The sequence below is a fragment of the Gossypium hirsutum genome, chromosome A07 (assembly GCF_007990345.1).
Source record: "Gossypium hirsutum isolate 1008001.06 chromosome A07, Gossypium_hirsutum_v2.1, whole genome shotgun sequence".
NCBI lineage: Eukaryota > Viridiplantae > Streptophyta > Magnoliopsida > Malvales > Malvaceae > Gossypium > Gossypium hirsutum.
Genome location: NC_053430.1, coordinates 10,025,666 through 10,043,959, shown reverse-complemented (window position 1 = coordinate 10,043,959; position 18,294 = coordinate 10,025,666). Strand labels below are relative to the sequence as shown.

The 18,294-nt window shown below is 35.3% G+C and overlaps 1 protein-coding gene across 16 annotated transcripts; it reads left to right on the top strand.

Moving 5' to 3' along the window:
• Positions 1–139: 139 nt before the first annotated feature.
• Positions 140–5,826, top strand: LOC107934229 (F-box/kelch-repeat protein At1g74510). 16 transcript variants are annotated; one of them, XR_005930314.1, is made up of 5 exons: positions 201–757; positions 1,634–3,168; positions 4,077–5,049; positions 5,138–5,491; positions 5,615–5,826. XR_005930314.1 is itself a non-coding variant. In XM_041117531.1 (3 exons), the coding sequence occupies exon 3, from the start codon at positions 1,701–1,703 to the stop codon at positions 3,018–3,020; it is 1,320 nt and encodes a 439-aa protein (XP_040973465.1). In that variant the 5' UTR covers positions 140–213; positions 707–757; positions 1,634–1,700; the 3' UTR covers positions 3,021–3,357. The 16 variants fall into 16 exon arrangements, 3 of the variants coding, with proteins under 3 accessions (XP_040973465.1, XP_040973466.1, XP_040973467.1); XR_005930312.1 differs by having other exon boundaries at positions 277–470; positions 707–757; positions 1,597–3,344; positions 5,138–5,826; XR_005930311.1 differs by having other exon boundaries at positions 279–470; positions 707–757; positions 1,634–3,344; positions 5,138–5,826.
• The last annotated feature ends 12,468 nt before the right edge of the window (positions 5,827–18,294 follow it).

Here is an 18,294-nt window from a genome sequence, read left to right as displayed (position 1 = left end):
GAACTATTGGCTCTAAGCCATCTCTGATGATGAATTATGATGAATTAATAATTTAAAGTAATTTTTCTTTTACTTATTCTTGATAAATCAACATTTATATATAGATATAGGAGGATCTATAGTTACGGCACTGCTCTCTTGTATTTGCATGTTTCGACTGATTTCTTGACTACTGTCGTTAGCTTCGGGTTGATCCTTCGGATTTATATGGAGGTTAGTTTACTTCCCAACAAAAACAAAACTGAAAAAGAGAAAGGGAAATAGAAAGAGAGGATGAAAAAAGTGAGAGAGAAGAAATAAAGGAAGAGCCACGCACGCACGCAAGGAGTGTACTTGTCCAAAGCGTGGGTTGGAGTTGAAACACGTGCAGAAACGGCCGTTAGCGGTTTCGAATTGTCGACCTTGGGTTTGGGTTGATTTGGCGTTGGGGCCGCAATTTTTAAACGGCGACTCCCTCTTCCTTAGCCGTTGTAGACCCCATATTTCTTTCCCTTTCTGTTAAATGAATATTATATATTATTTAAGTTTTAATCCTTTTTTTCCTTTTACCTATGTGAATCCACTTCCCTTAACCCCTTTTTTTTATATAACCTCTCTCTCTCTCTCGCAAAGCGAATATAAACTATTATCTGCTATTCTTTGTGAGAGATAATCTGCAGCAAATTGAGTTTTTATTTATTTAATTTTTTGTTAATCTGATTTTCAGAGAGAATCGGAGGGCAACAAGCTAAAATCTTCATTCTTTCTTATCCAATTTGTAAGACATTTTTCTCATTCTCTTTTACGATGGCTTCTTGGTTCTTTTTCTTCTTTTTTCTCATTTTCATTGTTAAAGCTTATGGGTTTTTATTTATTTATGCTACCTTTTTTTATTTCCTTTCTGGGTAGTGGTCATTTTTTTTGAAATAAAGGTGATTTTTTTAATGTCTAATTGTATTGATTTCAGTGAAGGGTAGATCTTTGTTTTGGCCTTTTTGGAGCCAAATTTAGATTTGGTTTCCACTGCTGATTTGATGAAAACTGTAACATGTGATTGCCTCTTAATGAATTTCTCTGCTTTTCTGTACTTCTTATCTTTTCATGTCTCCGTAGTCCCCATAGGTGTGAATTGAAAAGATCTGAATTCTAGATAATTATCATTGCTTACTAATGTGGTGGAGTTCAGCTTTGCTTATGAGTACTAAATGTTTTGTGTATTTGTTTATTAATTTATTAAATATTCTTGGTTTTGATTACAAGATTGTTCTTATTATGCAAGTTGTTTCAGATGATAAACAAGACTTATGATCTATCATTCTTGAAAATGGTTGCATTGTTTTGTCTTTGTCTTTTGTTAGTTATGATCCTTCTTAGTTTTGGGTTGATAGAACTGTCCTATTCTTTGTCTTTTAAATTGAGTTCTTTTTGGAATTCCTTGTGCTACATACGAATAGGGTTTTGTGAGATATTCAGCTGTTAGTTTCTACAGGAACTACACATTCATTTACTTATTGGATTTTATGGAATTTTATGATATCTGAAATCACAATTTGTGATGCTATCATTCTTTTTTTTTAAATGAACATGTAGCTAAATAAGTATATCTTTATTATGCAGTAACTGAGGGTTGTTATTTTCCTTATTGACTGATCAGTTTTGCATATAATGAAGAAGAAAGGTAACTGTCCTGATGCTCAGATTACTTAATTCTGACCAAGATCATGTTGGAGGGTCCATCATATCTTGTGTCAAGGGATTTTCCAAGCTCCTGCGAGCAAGAGAGCAAGTGGATTTATAACACTTTTCATGTAACCGAGCTCGCAAGAAGCAAGTGCCAGATGGAAGATGGAGAAGACCAGATGATGAGAAAAGTTCTCAAGCCACTCGAAGGTGATGAAAACAAGGGGGAAAAGGAGGATATGTCCCTTGCCCAGTTTGACTGTCCAGATAACCACCGCCACGCAGGTGATCATTCAGAAACAAGTTTACTGATCCAGCAGCTTGGGCAAGACATCTCAATTAACTGTCTCCTCCGCTGCTCAAGGTCTGATTATGGTGCCATTGCATCTTTGAATAAGGGTTTCCGCTCTGTTATTCGGAGTGGTGAACTGTACAAGTTGAGGCGTGAAATGGGAATTGTTGAACATTGGATTTACTTTTCTTGCAGCCTTTTGGAATGGGAGGCTTTTGATCCAATTCGTCATCGATGGATGCATTTGCCCAAAATGACCTCTAATGAATGTTTCATGTGTTCAGATAAGGAGTCATTGGCAGTTGGGACTGAACTTCTTGTTTTTGGAAAGGAAATATCATTCCATGTTATTTATAGATATAGCATTTTGACTAACACGTGGTCATCTGGGATGAAGATGAATACACCCCGGTGTTTGTTTGGATCTGCCAGCCTGGGCGAAATTGCAATTCTAGCTGGTGGTTGTGATCCACATGGGAATATTTTGAGCTCTGCAGAGCTTTATAATTCAGAAACCGGCAAGTGGGTGACCATTCCAAACATGATTAAAGCAAGAAAAATGTGTTCTGCTGTATTTATGGATAGGAAGTTTTATGTTATTGGTGGAATTGGGGTTGGGAGTGCAAAAACGCTGACATGTGGGGAGGTGTATGATCTGAAGACGAAGATGTGGCATGAGATACCTAACATGTATCCTGCACGAAATGGAGTGGCTGGAGCAACTGAAGCACCTGCCGCAGCTGAGGCACCTCCACTAGTGGCAGTTGTGAATAATGAGCTGTATGCAGCTGATTATGCAGAGAAAGAGGTGAGGAAATATGACAAAGAGAAGAACTTGTGGGTCGCACTAGGGGGACTACCTGACCGAGCAGTCTCTATGAATGGTTGGGGCTTAGCGTTTAGGGCCTGTGGGGATCGACTAATTGTTATTGGCGGACCTAGGGCTTTAGGTGAAGGGATGATCGAGCTAAACTCTTGGGTTCCAAATGATGGCCCACCACAATGGAACTTGCTTGCAAGAAAGCCCTCTGGCAGTTTTGTTTATAACTGTGCTGTGATGGGATGCTGAAATGTGCATCCAGTTTTGGTGGCACTGTGATGCTGTACAAGTCCTTTTTCTACTGGAACTTACAGCTCTGTCCTTCAAGGAGAATGTCTTCTGGGTAATCTCTGCCTTCCTTTTGTGGGAAATTTCATGCTTCATGTAGATGGAGAAGGTCTGGAGATTTCTCTGCCTTTATAGTTTTATCATGTTTAGTTGCTTTTGACCCCCCTTTCTTTTTCTTTTTCTTTTTGGGGTCACAGAATTGTTCTCTTATTTCAGGGTTTGTCAAAGGTTGGTTTTGGGTTGAACATGCACAGTTAAATAATTTCAAGTCCCAGTACATTTTAGGTCGTTTTCAATATCCACCAAGTTTCTTTCGCTAAGTATTGTTTCTCTCATGTTGATTGCTTACTTATTTAATATGTTAAAAGTTATAAATAATGACATTCAGACCCCATTCAAAAACAAGTAAAAAAAAGGAAGGGAAAAGTTATCGTACAAAACTAAAAAGGTTTAGTCTGTTGGTTTTTAACTAACTACTGCTTCTTTTGTTTATGAAGTTTTTATATTCCAGGTAAATGACTTCTTGATAGATTAGTAGATTTTAAACTCGTTAGACGACGACTGTGAATAAGAAATACATTGTAGGAGAAATACTGAGCTACATTATTTGTTCTCTAATTTGATTCATATGGTCTGCAAATATCTTTTGATCAGTTTTAAGAGCTTGATAGAACAAAGTAGAAAATATATCACTAAGATCAACAAGTAAATCAGGTTCGTTAATTTGAAAAATGGGGATGAACATTTGGTCAATACGAGATGGATAACCTTGTTGGTACGACCTATGAATTTGTCCAATTAAGCATGCCTGTGAAAACTTTCTTTAGCTCAAAATACGTTAGGAAGGGAAAATAACGTGTCAACTCTCAATGAAAACTATACGGCAATTCTTATAATTTATTCTTATTTCAGCATTGATATGGTTATTATCAAGGAAATTTTCTACTGTATTTTATTTCTGTGCACAGTATGCAACTTCTAACATTGTACTTTATCACTCTGTTATTTTCCAAGTAGGTTCAATGGCTTGGCTTTCTCTTTTATATCGGTTCACCAAGATACAGAAAACCTTTTCATGATTTTCCTGCAGATGTATGAACCTACAGCAGATTGTGCTTTGTGATACTGTTGATTGGACATATTTGGAAAGAAGAGTTTCTCTTTGATCAATTTTCTCTGGAATTTAGAAGCTTGCAGCCATTATTGCTTCCATATATGCACGTTTCTATTGACCCTTTGGTTGCAAACATTTAGATGGATTCGGATCCTAATATTTTGTGAGCTTGCACTTCATATTCCTAACAAACGTTCACATTTCATTGAAGTTCTATTAGGTTCCATTGCCCTTTATCCATAATTGATACTGAAAGCATTATACTTTGCTTAAGTTCTATTTGGTTGCTTGTTTCTTTATCCGTAATTGATGGTAAAAGCATTATAGATTGCTTGCTTCATGGATTTATGGCTTTTAGTTATCTTTCAGTATAAATCTTCATTTACATGGGGATGCATCTGGAAGCAATTGCCATGAATAAACCCATCATTAACTATATCTAATGCAAAAAACTTTTATAGATGTTTGTTAACTCAGTATTTTTTCATTAAAACCTCTTTTACTTTCTCTTTTTTTTTTCTGAATTTGCTTTGGGGCACTGAGTCGAGATGCTATAGTTTTTCTTCCTTCTATGTTCCTGGAACATAATCAAAGCTGAGGATTTGTTAAGATGGTGAGTTCATCTGTTTCTGTTCTATGGATTGAACAGCATGCACCTTTTCCTTCCAAGAGTTGTAATTCGAAGTAGGAAGTTTGCATGAACAACAATGCAAATCAACTGCAAAGTGATATCTTATACCTATATACGAAGATTTTTGTTAAAGGCGTGCACAAGACCAAAGGGCTTGGTGCTGTCTCTTTCACAATTTACCTGTAGTTTTTTGTGTTTTCCGGGGGAAAGAGAAGAAAACAGTTAGAAGATCAACATCCTAAGAAGTATATATCAGTTTTATTTTTACTTTATGTTGCTATTGATCTATATTTATATTACTAAAAGTAACATTAATTTGCATTTCTTTTGCAGATTCATGTTTTGATCTTGGGCATCAGATGTATATGACAACAAAGTAGAAAACTTGGGATCTATGTTGCTCTGGCTCTTGATTTTTCTTGAAGCACCCGTACCTGACATCCTTGTACTATGCATATTCGGACATAGGTACGAGGATACAACTCTACAAGGATACTCCAAATACATGGGAAAATTTTAAAAAATTGAAGCCGTCTAGAACACATATCCGTGTCTACTCACACATGAACTCGTGTAACATAGCTTCGGGTATATGGCTGGTTGGATGGTATTATAATGCACATGAGAAGACTGAAGATAAGCTGCCGAAAAGGAATTTAGTTGTCTTACATATATAAATGCTTACAGGTAATCTTTTGATGCAAAGCAAAAGAAAATTTTGCTGAGGATTGGATATTAGCTTTGCGAGAATCCATTACTTTAAGAAGGTTGGTGAACCATTTTGGCTAAGTCCTAGATGCTTGTTTACAGGTGATTTCTTATGATGGAAAATTGCCCTCTTTTCCCTCATTATGGTGGAATTTCCTTTCATAGATAGAGCTATTCAATGAAAATTTACCAACTATCAGTATAAGCTTTTAGCCTATAGTTTTCATATCTTTACCATGCTGGATTTTTGTTTCATTATGCTTGGTACAAATTTATTGCTGTTTAATGTTCAGTATAGATCTGCGAATGTCGTATTTTAGTTATTTTTATGTATCTGCTTATGTTAATTTACTCTACTAATGGTTTCTGCATGTTTTTTCTGCTTTTTAATTGGGAAAGTGGTTATGAAAACTCAGAACTAATTTAGCCGTACAAAGTTTGGCAACTAAGTGCACCCTTTTTCCTTTTAATTGTAATTGCTGGCACTTGCTTCTGAACAAATCTTTGTCACTCTCGGTCTGCACCTGCACGAAAATAAAGGTTGAAAGGAAATGATGGATCATAATTGGTAACCAACAGTGAAACAAAAGGATAATGATCTTATTTTGCATTTGAGGAGAGGCAGAAACAGCGAGATTTTCAAAATTGAATTGATGGTCGAACCGGTTAGATAATCAGGTTAGATAATCAGTTTTCGGTTTATTCGGTTTGATCGGTTTGTCTGGTCTAATCTCTTATTTTGGAACGGTATTTTGATCGGTTTTTGATACAATTTGGTTTTGAAAACAGTGAGAAAAGGAGAGGCCACAAGCTTTCAATAGGGTATTGTCAGGATGATGATGATGATGCGGGAACTTGAGATCAACAATTTGAAGTTTGAATGGACAATTCAAAGTGAGTCGAAAAGATGGTTTCTTGAGATTACTTTATGCACAAGTTATCTTGATTAAATTCGAGAATTACCGGCAAGCAAAAGATAGATTAGAAGATAGAAAAGATGTAAACTATCAAGAATCAAAATACTTCAAGGAAGAAGCATCCTTGTGTTTTTGAAAGGATTGGATCTTTTTGGGCTCCAAGTTACTTGAAGAAAAAGGAATGAAATTTTAAAAAATTGAATAAGAATAAGAGTTAGAATCAATAAATTATTAGAAATTAAAATAAATTAAACAGTAAACAAAAATAAAATGGAATATGGAATGAATAAATTGAATTGATAAAAGAATGATGGAAGAATGGAGATAGCTGGATGGATACCAGGAGCTGCAAAAATTGAAAACCCGACAAGAATCTTCAAGCAACTGTTAATCAACCCTGCAAGGAGTGGATCTTGGTAAGTTGAAATTATGTAAAATTTCATCAAATAATTCTTGAAAAAGGATTTGTGTTGAAATTACTATCAAGAAGAAAACAACAAAATAATCTTGAAGGTAAAAAAAACTCTATTAAAGTAATTTTATTGAAAAACAAAACTAAATTTAACACTTTAATTACTGGCTATACTTTCCTTTAAATAGGATGTCAACAAATTTAATGATATGGAAGCACTTACATAGAAATACATTAGGAAGAAACGTAGATGAACGGAAAAGAGAATTGGAGAAGCAGATTGAGTTTTCATAACCACTTTTCCTCCCCAAGCTTGCTTAAGAGGGACAAGAAATAATGATTTTGAGAAAAAATTAAGCAAGCTGTTGGTTGACAGTTGTGTTTAAAACGACTGTTTCATTTAACGGATACAGACTTAAAACGCACCGTTTTGGTCACTAAACAAACTGACTAAAGCGCATTGTTTTACTTAAAACTAAAACATAAAAACTGCAACGTTTAAACTAGGGAAACAAAAAGAAAACTAACAAACATAACAAAAATTTAAATACAAGCCCGTTAAACATTCTTCTTGTATTAATTACCTTATCTTCAAAAAGGATCCTTGTCCTCAAGGATCAAATAGTGGAAATTGTTGCTACAGATCCTATAAATTCTCCCAAGTAGTATCCGTAGGGAAGGTATTGGCCCATTCCACTAAAACCTCAGTTGCAGCCTATTCCCTTTCCTCACTGTCCTTCTAACCACCACTTGAATTGGCTCCTTGAGGCTCCATCTGTTCCTACCAGTGGCAGATTAACTTGTGCTAGGGCCTTCTCAATATATTTCTTGAGTTGGAAAACATGGAAGGTCGGGTGAATCCGAGACCTCTCTGGTAGTTAAAATCGATAAGCGACCTTTCCAACTTGAGTTTCTATAGCATATGGACCAAATTATTTGGAGAGAGCTTTCACTTGTCTCCTCATAGTGTGTCGTCGATAAGGTTGTAGGTTTAAGTATACATAATCTCCAACTTGAAACTCCCTATCACTCATTCTACGATTAGTTGTCTGTTTCATTTGATCTTAAGCCCTCTTTAAATGAAACTTGAGAAACTGCCTTGTTGCCTCTCTTTGTTAGAGATTACGGTCCACAGGAGAAGTACTAGCTAAGTAGGGCAAATGGTGTGGTGGCTCTTGTCCATATAGGGCCTCATATGGTGTGGATCTAATGGCTGAATGAAAGGTGGTGTTGTACCACAATTCAGCTAAAGGTAATCACAGGGACTAGTGTTAAGGCCTTTCACCAGTCATGCATATCAAGTATCTTTTTAAACATTTATTGAGAACCTTTATCTAACCATCTGTTTCAAGATGGCAGGCTGTGGACATGTGCAGGCTTGTGCTAAGCCTCTTAAAGAGTTTTTCCAACATTTGTTAATGAACACTTTGTCTCGATCTGACACAATCGAATTAGGTATGCCATGTAACTTGTAAATGTGACCAAGGTATACTTGAGCCACTGTCAAAACTGAGAATGGATGAGATAAGGCCAAAAAATGGCCATACTTGGTCAATCTGTCCACCATCACCACAATGGTATTCTTCCTTTTTGAACTCAGTAAACCCTCTATGAAGTCTATGTTGACTACTGTTTAAGCTCGATTAGGCACTATTAAAGGTTGTAAGAACCCTGGATGAGATACATTGTCACATTTACAGCTCTGATAAGAGCCATATTCCTTTACCCAATGCTTGATTTCCTTAGAGAGACTTTTCCAGTAAAGAAGCCCTGCCATTCTATGTCTAGTATTATAAACCCCTGAATGACCTCCCACTACCCCTTCATGGAAATGTTGAAAAAGATCATTCCTAAGGTTGCTACAATCCCCAATGATACGTGATATTCATGACAAGTTTTAAAAATTTATAATTAATCGTCTTGAAACTAACTATTATCACGATGAAGGCAAGTGCACCTATCGAACAGTAGTATAGCTTTAGCAAGACTGAATTGTCGAACCCAAATGAACCAAAAGTACTAGTAATTACCTTATTTTTTATTATCTAGCCTAAAAATTAAGGGGTTTGTTTATCTAAACTAATTAACTAAACTAAGGATGCACAGAGAGAAAATTGAGGAAAAGCTTTTGAGAAAACTCGATTGATTAAGACAATACCCAAGGACAAATCCATCTAGACTTCACTTGTTATTTGACTCTGAATCAGATGATTTATTCATTTTACTTGATCCGTAGAAATCCTTAAGTTATATTATTATCTCTCTCGAGTCTAATAACGTCTAACCCTAGGTTGATTAATTGAAATCTCTTTCTAATTAACACCTAGTGTTGCATTAACTTGACCTATGGACTCCCTTATTAGGTTTCACCCTAATCCGACAAAATCTTGTCACCCTATCTCTAGGCATGCAATCAACTCCGCTTAATTACGACAAATTTACTCTTACACAGGATCTTTTCCTCCTCTAAATAAGAGCATTAACTTGAATCAATATCCTGGAATGTAATGGCCTAAATTCAAGGTTATCGGAACAATGGTTTCGTAACCATAGATCCGATTTAAAGAGAAATTTATTTCAATATTTTTGCTTGAAAATTGATATGATAGGAAAATCGTATGAAAATATTGATAGGAAAATTTTATCGATTTAGTGATTAGTTAGAAAAAGAAATAATTGAAGAAATTGGGTAAAATAAGGTATCGGGACCTTTATATTGTAAAACCGAGTCGAAAATAATTTTATAAATATTTATGAGATGTTATTAATGTGGTATTAAAATTTCGTTAGGAAATTTTAATGTTTGGGTAGTCAATTAAATGAAAAGGACTAAATTGTAATAGGTGTAAAAGTTGCTAAAGTGATTAAATAGCTTAAGAGTCTAATGAGAAAGGATTTAAAAGGCAATTAGACCCAAAATTTATTTGGTCTGGACGGCAAGGGTATGAAATCAGCAGAAAAATTGATAAATTAAGGGTAAAATTGGAATATTGCAAAATTAACTAAATAAAGCTAGGACTAAATAGGAAATATCTAGATTTCTCTTCATTTCTCTTCGATTCCAGCAGCTAAAAACGCCATAGGAGGGTTCTCTAAGCTGGTATTTCATAATTTTTTCACCAAGTGAGTTAATCCTTGCCTTTTTCTTGTAATTTTTGTGTTTCTAAGACTTTTAGTCCTACTATTAAATTCATTAGTTTTTGATTTCATGGATGAAATTGAAAGTCACCATGGCTGAGTACTGTAATTTTATGATGAAATAGAATGAAATTAAAGCTTTAATTTGTTTATGAGATGATTTTATTAGGCAATTTCAATGGAAATTGATTTTTAGGACCTAATTGTGAAAATATATGGAATTAAAGTCTATTGCTGAAATTCTAATTCCTAAAGGTTGTAAATTAGTTTAAGGTGATAGAATAAAATGTTAATTGAGAAAAATCAGCTCAGTTGAGAGGCTAATTGAGCAGGGACGAAATTATCATTTATTAAAAGCTTAGGGGAAAAATGGTAATAAACAGCTTGCACTAAAACAGTTTGGACACCAGCAGTAGACTAATTTTGAAAAATCACCAAAAATTGTAGGAATCGAATTAGAAGATGAACAAAATATGTAATTAAAGCTTATTGAGTCTAGTTTCTCATAGAAGAAATATTGTAAGCAAGGGATTTGTAAATTTTGAGATATAATGAATTTTGTGAGACAAGGTCAGAATGAATTCGGGTTCCCCTGTTCTGACTTTGAAAAATTATAAAAAAATTGAATAAAAATAATTAGGGACTTAAATTTATATGTATAGAATTCTGAATGAGTCTATTTTTAATAGAAACAAACGAGAACATAATTTGAATTCTGTATAAAGAGATAATTTATTTTTAGTGAAGAAGGGTCAGAACTGTTAGACAACAAAACATGGGTGACTTTAAAGAATAAACTGTACTTATTAGATAAACTAAAAATTTTGAAAATTTTATGGTAAAAATATATATGAGTCTAGTTTCAAGGAAAATTAACGGATCTTAATTTGGAGATCCGTAGCTCAAGTTATAAATAATTTAGTGACTATGACTCAAGTAGACAACTTTGAATGAACTATAAATAATAGTTGAATTATAAAGAATGTTGCATATGAACATGAAGTGTATTAAATTGATAATTAAATTTATTTATTTAGATCCGGAAGATTCAAATACGAAGCTAGATCGAGGAAAGGAAAAATTTCGGGATTAGTAGATTTTTATTGTTTACAAACAAGTATCAAGGTAAGTTCGTGTAACTTGAATTATATTCTTAAATGCTTGAGATTGTATGTTATTGATGTGAATATGATTTGAATGTTCATTGTGTGAAAATTAATGAAACATTGATATATTTGATAAAATGGGAAGAAATCCCGGTTGAATGAAAGGAAAATTTGATGGATCTCTGAAAAGGAATTGACGGTAAAAGGATCTAGCCCGGACGGGTGATCCTATCTTGATATAGCCCTCCCGAAGAATATGTGTAAAATGGATTTAGCCCGGACGGGTAATCCGAATTAGCGTCTGAATTTAGCCTGGACTGGTAATTCAGATCCAAGCTTATTAGAGTAATTGTCGTTGCAGGGGATTTAGCCTGGACTGGTAATCCCGACAATACTCTATGAGTTTATATTGTAGGGGATTTAGCCTGGACTGGTAATCCCGCTGCAAGGTTGAGGTTCGCGGGAGTGTGCTCTCTGAAATGGAAATGTGCGCACATGAATATGAATTGACAGACCCAGAAATATACACTAAAAGTGTATCTCTGAAAATCCATCGAAAATTCCAAGCAATTCAACGGGATAAATATGGAAAAATAACAAGGAAATGGAAATCTTGGTATTGACGAGCTCATCAATCATGGTATATATATTATTGATACATGGAAATTATTGTACTAACTTGAATGTTGAGTTTGTGCATGTTAGGGTAATAATGCATTGAATAGATATATGAATGTTTATTATATTGTATTGAAAATATTAGGTAAGTATAATTCTTGTTACATGAGCTTACTAAGCACAAAGTGCTTACCCCGTTTCCTTTTTCCCTGTTTTGTAGTGTTAAGAGCTCGGAGGTCGGATTTGGTCGGAGACACATCACACTGTCAACCTCAGGATTTTGGTATATAAAGAAACTTTATTTTGGAAATCAATGGCATGTATAAGCTAACAAAGTAAATGTTAACGTGAAATGAATGTAAAGTTAGCCATTAGTATGGTTAACAAACCTGGTTATAGATATGTGATGATGTTATCTTATATAAATGCATGAATCTATCATGAAAATATGTTGAATTGATTTGGTTGATGTGGATTGGTCTCGATTTAATATTACAGGGAAGGTTAGATATTTATAAAAGGGTTATATTGAATATAAAAAAAAAATTAATTCGCAAACTCCGTTAATGCCTCGTACCCTATTCCGGTAATGAACACGGGTAGGGGTATTACATTTATTGGTATCAGAGCTACGGTTTAGCCGGTTCTAGGATCGATGTAGCAAATACGGGATTAGCTATACATGCCATTTAAATTATTATTGATAGTGTGATATCTCCTGACCATCTAAGGAAGCTGGGAGTCATGTTCCGGCTTCAGTACAAAGAGAAGAAACTAGTAGTCTAGGGGAGGAGGCAAAAACAGCCTTCTTTCAAATGATGAATGAATGGTTTAATCAATACTTAAAAACTAACCCTGTAGTGCAGCAAGTTCAAGCTCCCCCTCCTGCTCCTCTACCGGTTCCCGAGATCCCACAAGGTACAGGTACTGAATCTGTCAGAAAAGGGAAAGCTCCAGTAGATAAAATTCGAAAATATGGGGCCTAAGAATTTCGAGCAGCAGTTGATGATGATTCCAAACGGGCTGAATTCTGGTTAGAAAACACTACTCGGGTTCTGGAAGAATTATCTTGTACACCAGAAGAATGTCTGAAATGTGCCGTCTCACTGCTAAAAGGCACAGCTTACCATTGGTGGAATACTAAAGCTTCAGTTGTTTCGAAAGAAGAAATTACATAGGAATTCTTTCAGACCGAGTTCAAAAAAAATATATCAGCCAGAGGTTCCTTGACCAGAAAAGAAAAGAATTTCTTGAGTTGAAACAGGGTAACAGATCAGTATCTGAATATGAAAGAGAATTTGTTCGATTGAGTAAATATGCTCGAGAATGGGTACAGTCAGAAGCTGAAATGTGCAAACGATTCAAAGAAGGGTTAAATGAAGACATTAAACTACTGATCGAAATTATTGAAATTCGAGAGTTTGCTACATTGGCAGAGAGAGCTTATAAAGCAAAAGAATTGAGCAAAGAAAAGAAACAGGCTGAGAGGGAAGCTCGAATTTTTAGTAAAAGACCGATGGAAAAATCCCAGTTTTCTGCTTCAAAGAAATTGAAGAAATATCAGGATCGTTCTACTTCAGTCATTGGGTATTCGGGCAAAGAGCGAAGTTCTCAACGCACTAATCCAAGGCCTTCTACTCCATCAGTGACCAGTGTTGGCAGTGTTGGCACTCCTAAACCGAGATGCCAGTACTGTAATAAAGCTCATTTTGGTGAATGCTGATTTAAGAGTGAGGCTTGTTACCGATGTGGTTCTTTTGACCATTTCCTCAGAGATTGTCCTAAAAGGGTTGAAAAAGAAGTTGAACATATATCGAAGCCGAGTAATCTAGTTTCAAGGGGCAGACCACCTCGACCATCCGGTAATGTCAGTGGTAGTCGAGGAGCTACAAAAGATACTATAGGTAGGCCTGAGGTACGAGCACCTGCTAGGACATATGCCATTCGTGCCAGAGAAGATGCTTCAGCACCCGATGTTATTACTGGTACATTTTCTTTACTTGATACTGATATTACTGCATTGATTGATCCTGGTTCTACGCATTCATATATATGTGTTAAACTTACAATTGTTAAAAATTTATCTGTTGAACCTACTGAATTTGTGGTTAAAGTCTCGAACCCCCTGGGCCAGTCTGTGTTAGTGGATAAAATTTGTAAAAATTATCCACTGATGGTAAGAGGTTATTGTTTCCCTGCTGATTTGATGTTATTGCCATTTGATGAATTTGACGTGATATTGGGTATGGATTGGTTAACCCAGCATGATGCGGTAGTAAATTATAAACAAAAATATATTGTGCTAAAATGTCAGAATGGTGAGTTGCTCCGGGTTAAATCTGATCAGACAGAGGGGTTATCTGATATGATTTCAGTAATGGCAGCACAGAGGTATGTCAAAAAGGGGTATAATGCTTACTTGGCTTATGTACTCGACACCAAGGTATCTGAGTCAAAGATACAGGCAGTTCTAGTGGTATGTGAATTTTTCGATGTGTTTCCAGAAGAATTACCAAGATTGCCACCAGAAAGAGAAGTGGAATTTTCTATAGATTTGATTCCGGGAACTAGTCCGATCTCCATAGCTCCGTACCGGATGGCTCCTATAGAATTAAAAGAGTTAAAGATACAGTTGCAAGAGCTTGTTGACAGGGGTTTTGTCCGACCGAGTCATTCACCTTGGGGTGCTCCGGTTCTGTTTGTGAAAAAGAAAGATGGGTCTTTGAGATTGTGTATCGACTACCGGCAGCTTAATAAAGTAACCATAAAGAATAAGTACCCGTTACCCCGGATTGATGATTTATTTGGTCAGCTGAAAGGTTCTACTATGTTTTCAAAGATTGATCTTCGATCAGGTTATTATCAGTTACGGGTAAAGGAGTCAGATGTGCCAAAAAACAGCCTTTAGAACCAGGTACGGGCATTATGAGTTTCTAGTTATGCTGTTTGGGCTAACTAATGCACCTGCAGTATTCATGGATTTGATGAACCGGATATTCAGACCGTACTTAGACAGATTTGTAGTAGTATTCATTGATGATATTTTGGTTTATTCTCGGGATGAAGAAGAACATGCAGAACATTTGAGAATTGTGTTGCAAATTCTACGAGAGAAGCAATTGTATGCTAAATTCAGTAAATGTGAATTTTGGCTTCGAGAAGTGGGTTTTCTTGGACACATTGTATCTGCCGAAGGCATCATGGTAGATCCAAGTAAAATCTCAGCTATTGTTAATTGGAGTCCACCGAAGAATGTATCTGAAGTTGGAAGTTTCTTGGGTTTAGCTGGTTATTATCGGAGATTTGTACAGGGATTCTCTATGATAGGTTCTCCAATGACTCGATTATTGCAGAAAGATGTAAAGGTCGAGTGGACTGATGAATGTCAACAAAGTTTCAACTGATTGAAAGACCTATTAACGAAAGCACCTGTATTAGTGCAGCCTAAACCGGGTAAGGAATTTGTTATTTACAGTGATGCCTCATTAAATGGTTTAGGTTGTGTTTTGATGCAAGAAGGTAAAGTAATAGCCTATGCTTCAAGACAACTTAAACCACATGAAAGAAATTACCCAGTACATGATCTTGAATTAGCTGCTATTGTATTTGCACTGAAGATATGGCGGCATTACTTGTACGGTGAGAAATGTCATATTTATACTAATTATAAAAGCTTGAAATATTTGATGACACAGAAAGATTTGAATTTGAGACAGCGCAGGTGGCTTGAACTGATAAAGGACTATGATTTGATTATTGATTACCATCCGGGTAAGGCTAATGTTGTAGTTGATGCTTTGAGCCGGAAATCTTTGTTTGCTTTACGAGCTATGAATACCCGGTTATCATTGACTGATGATGGTTCAATCTTAGCTGAATTGAGAGCTAAACCGACATTTTTATAGCAAATATGTGAAGCTCAGAAGAATGATGAGAAGTTATAGGTTAAACGGGCACAGTGTGAGTCAGGTAATGATTCTGAATTTCAGATTGGTTCTGATGATTGTTTATTATTCAGAGGTAGGGTATGTGTACCTCAGAATTCAGAGCTCATACAGAAGATTCTACGCAAGGCCCACAGTAGTACTATGTCTGTACATCCGGGGAGTAATAAAATGTATAATGATCTAAAAAAGATATACTGGTGGTCGGGAATGAAACGTGATATCTCTGAGTTTGTATCAATGTGTTTAATATGTCAACAAGTTAAAGCTGAACATCAGGTACCTTCGGGGTTACTTCAGCCAATTACTATACCGGAATGGAAATGGGAAAGAATCACTATGGATTTTGTATCGGGGCTACCTTTGTCTCCGAGGAAAAAAAATGCTATTTGGGTTATTGTTGATCGATTAACAAAGTCAGCTCACTTTATTCCGGTACGTATGGATTATTCTTTAGATAAACTAGCTGAACTGTACATATCTGAGATTGTCAGGTTACATGGAGTGCCTGTCTCCATTATATCATATAGAGATCCCCGATTTACGTCTCGTTTCTGGGACAAATTGCAAGAAGCCTTAGGTACTCAGTTGTATTTCAGCACTACATTTCATCCTCAGATAGATGGTCAATCTGAGCGTGTAATTCAAGTATTGGAAGATATGCTCCGATGTTGTATACTAGAGTTTGAAGGTAATTGGGAGAGGTATCTACCTTTGATTGAATTTGCTTACAATAACAGTTATCAGTTTAGTATTAAAATGGCTCCGTATGAAGCTTTGTATGGTAGAAAATGTAGAACACCGTTATATTGGACAGAGCTCAGTGAAAGGAAGATACATGGGGTTGATTTGATCCGGGAAACAGAAGAAAAAGTAAAGGTTATTTGAGATAGTCTAAAAGCAGCTTCCGATCGTCAAAAATCATATGCCGACCTTAAGCGAAAAAAGATTGAATTTCAAGTCGGTGACAAGGTATTTCTGAAAGTGTCTCCTTGGAAGAAAGTTCTTCGATTCGGTCGAAAGGGTAAATTGAGTCCAAGATTTATCGGGCCCTATGAAATCATAGAAAGAATTGGACCGGTCGCTTATCGATTGGCATTACCACCGGAACTTGATAGAATCCATAATGTTTTTCATGTATCTATGTTACGACGATATTGATCAGATCCTTCACATGTTATTTCTCCGATAGAAGTAGAGATTCAACCGGATATGACTTACAGTGAAGAACCAGTCAAGATATTGGTACGGGAGACAAAAGAGCTTAGAAATAAAAAGATAAATTTGGTGAAAGTATTGTGGCAAAAGCACAGAATTGGGGAAGCAACATGGGAACCGGAGGAGGCAATGAGGAAACAGTACCCAAACCTCTTTATTGGTATGATTTTTGAGGACGAAAATCCTTAAAAGGGGGGGAGAGTTTTAATGGCCTAAATTCAAGGTTATCGGAACAATGGTTTCGTAACCATAGATCCGATTTAAAGAGAAATTTATTTCAATATTTTTGCTTGAAAATTGATATGATAGGAAAATCGTATGAAAATATTGATAGGAAAATTTTATCGATTTAGTGATTAGTTAGAAAAAGAAATAATTGAAGAAATTGGGTAAAATAAGGTATCGGGACCTTTATATTGTAAAACCGAGTCGAAAATAATTTTATAAATATTTATGAGATGTTATTAATGTGGTATTAAAATTTCGTTAGGAAATTTTAATGTTTGGGTAGTCAATTAAATGAAAAGGACTAAATTGTAATAGGTGTAAAAGTTGCTAGAGTGATTAAATAGCTTAAGAGTCTAATGATAAAGGATTTAAAAGGCAATTAGACCCAAAAGTTATTTGGGCTGGACGGCAAGGGTATGAAATCAGCAGAAAAATTGATAAATTAAGGGTAAAATTGGAATATTGCAAAATTAACTAAATAAAGCTAGGACTAAATAGGAAATATCTAGATTTCTCTTCATTTCTCTTCGATTCCAGCAGCTAAAAATGCCATAGGAGGGTTCTCTAAGCTGGTATTTCATAATTTTTTTCACCAAGTGAGTTAATCCTTGCCTTTTTCTTGTAATTTTTGTGTTTCTAAGACTTTTAGTCCTACTATTAAATTCATTAGTTTTTGATTTCATGGATGAAATTGAAAGTCACCATGGCTGAGTACTGTAATTTTATGATGAAATAGAATGAAATTAAAGCTTTAATTTGTTTATGAGATGATTTTATTAGGCAATTTCAATGGAAATTGATTTTTAGGACCTAATTGTGAAAATATTTGGAATTAAAGTCTATTGCTGAAATTCTGATTCCTAAAGGTTGTAAATTAGTTTAAGGTGATAGAATAAAATGTTAATTGAGAAAAATCAGCTCAGTTGAGAGGCTAATTGAGCAGGGACGAAATTATCATTTATTAAAAGCTTAGAGAAAAAATGGTAATAAACAGCTTGCACTAAAACAGTTTGGACAGCAGCAGTAGACTAATTTTGAAAAATCACCAAAAATTGTAGGAATCGAATTAGAAGATGAAAAAATATATAATTAAAGCTTATTGAGTTTAGTTTCTCATAGAAGAAATATTGTAAGCAAGGGATTTGTAAATTTTGAGATATAATGAATTTTGTGAGACAAGGTCAGAATGAATTCGGGTTCC

Excerpts from the sequence above, each read along its gene's own strand:
- LOC107934229 (XM_041117531.1), top strand. The coding sequence starts at position 1,701 with ATGTTGGAGGGTCCATCATATCTTGTGTCAAGGGATTTTCCAAGCTCC.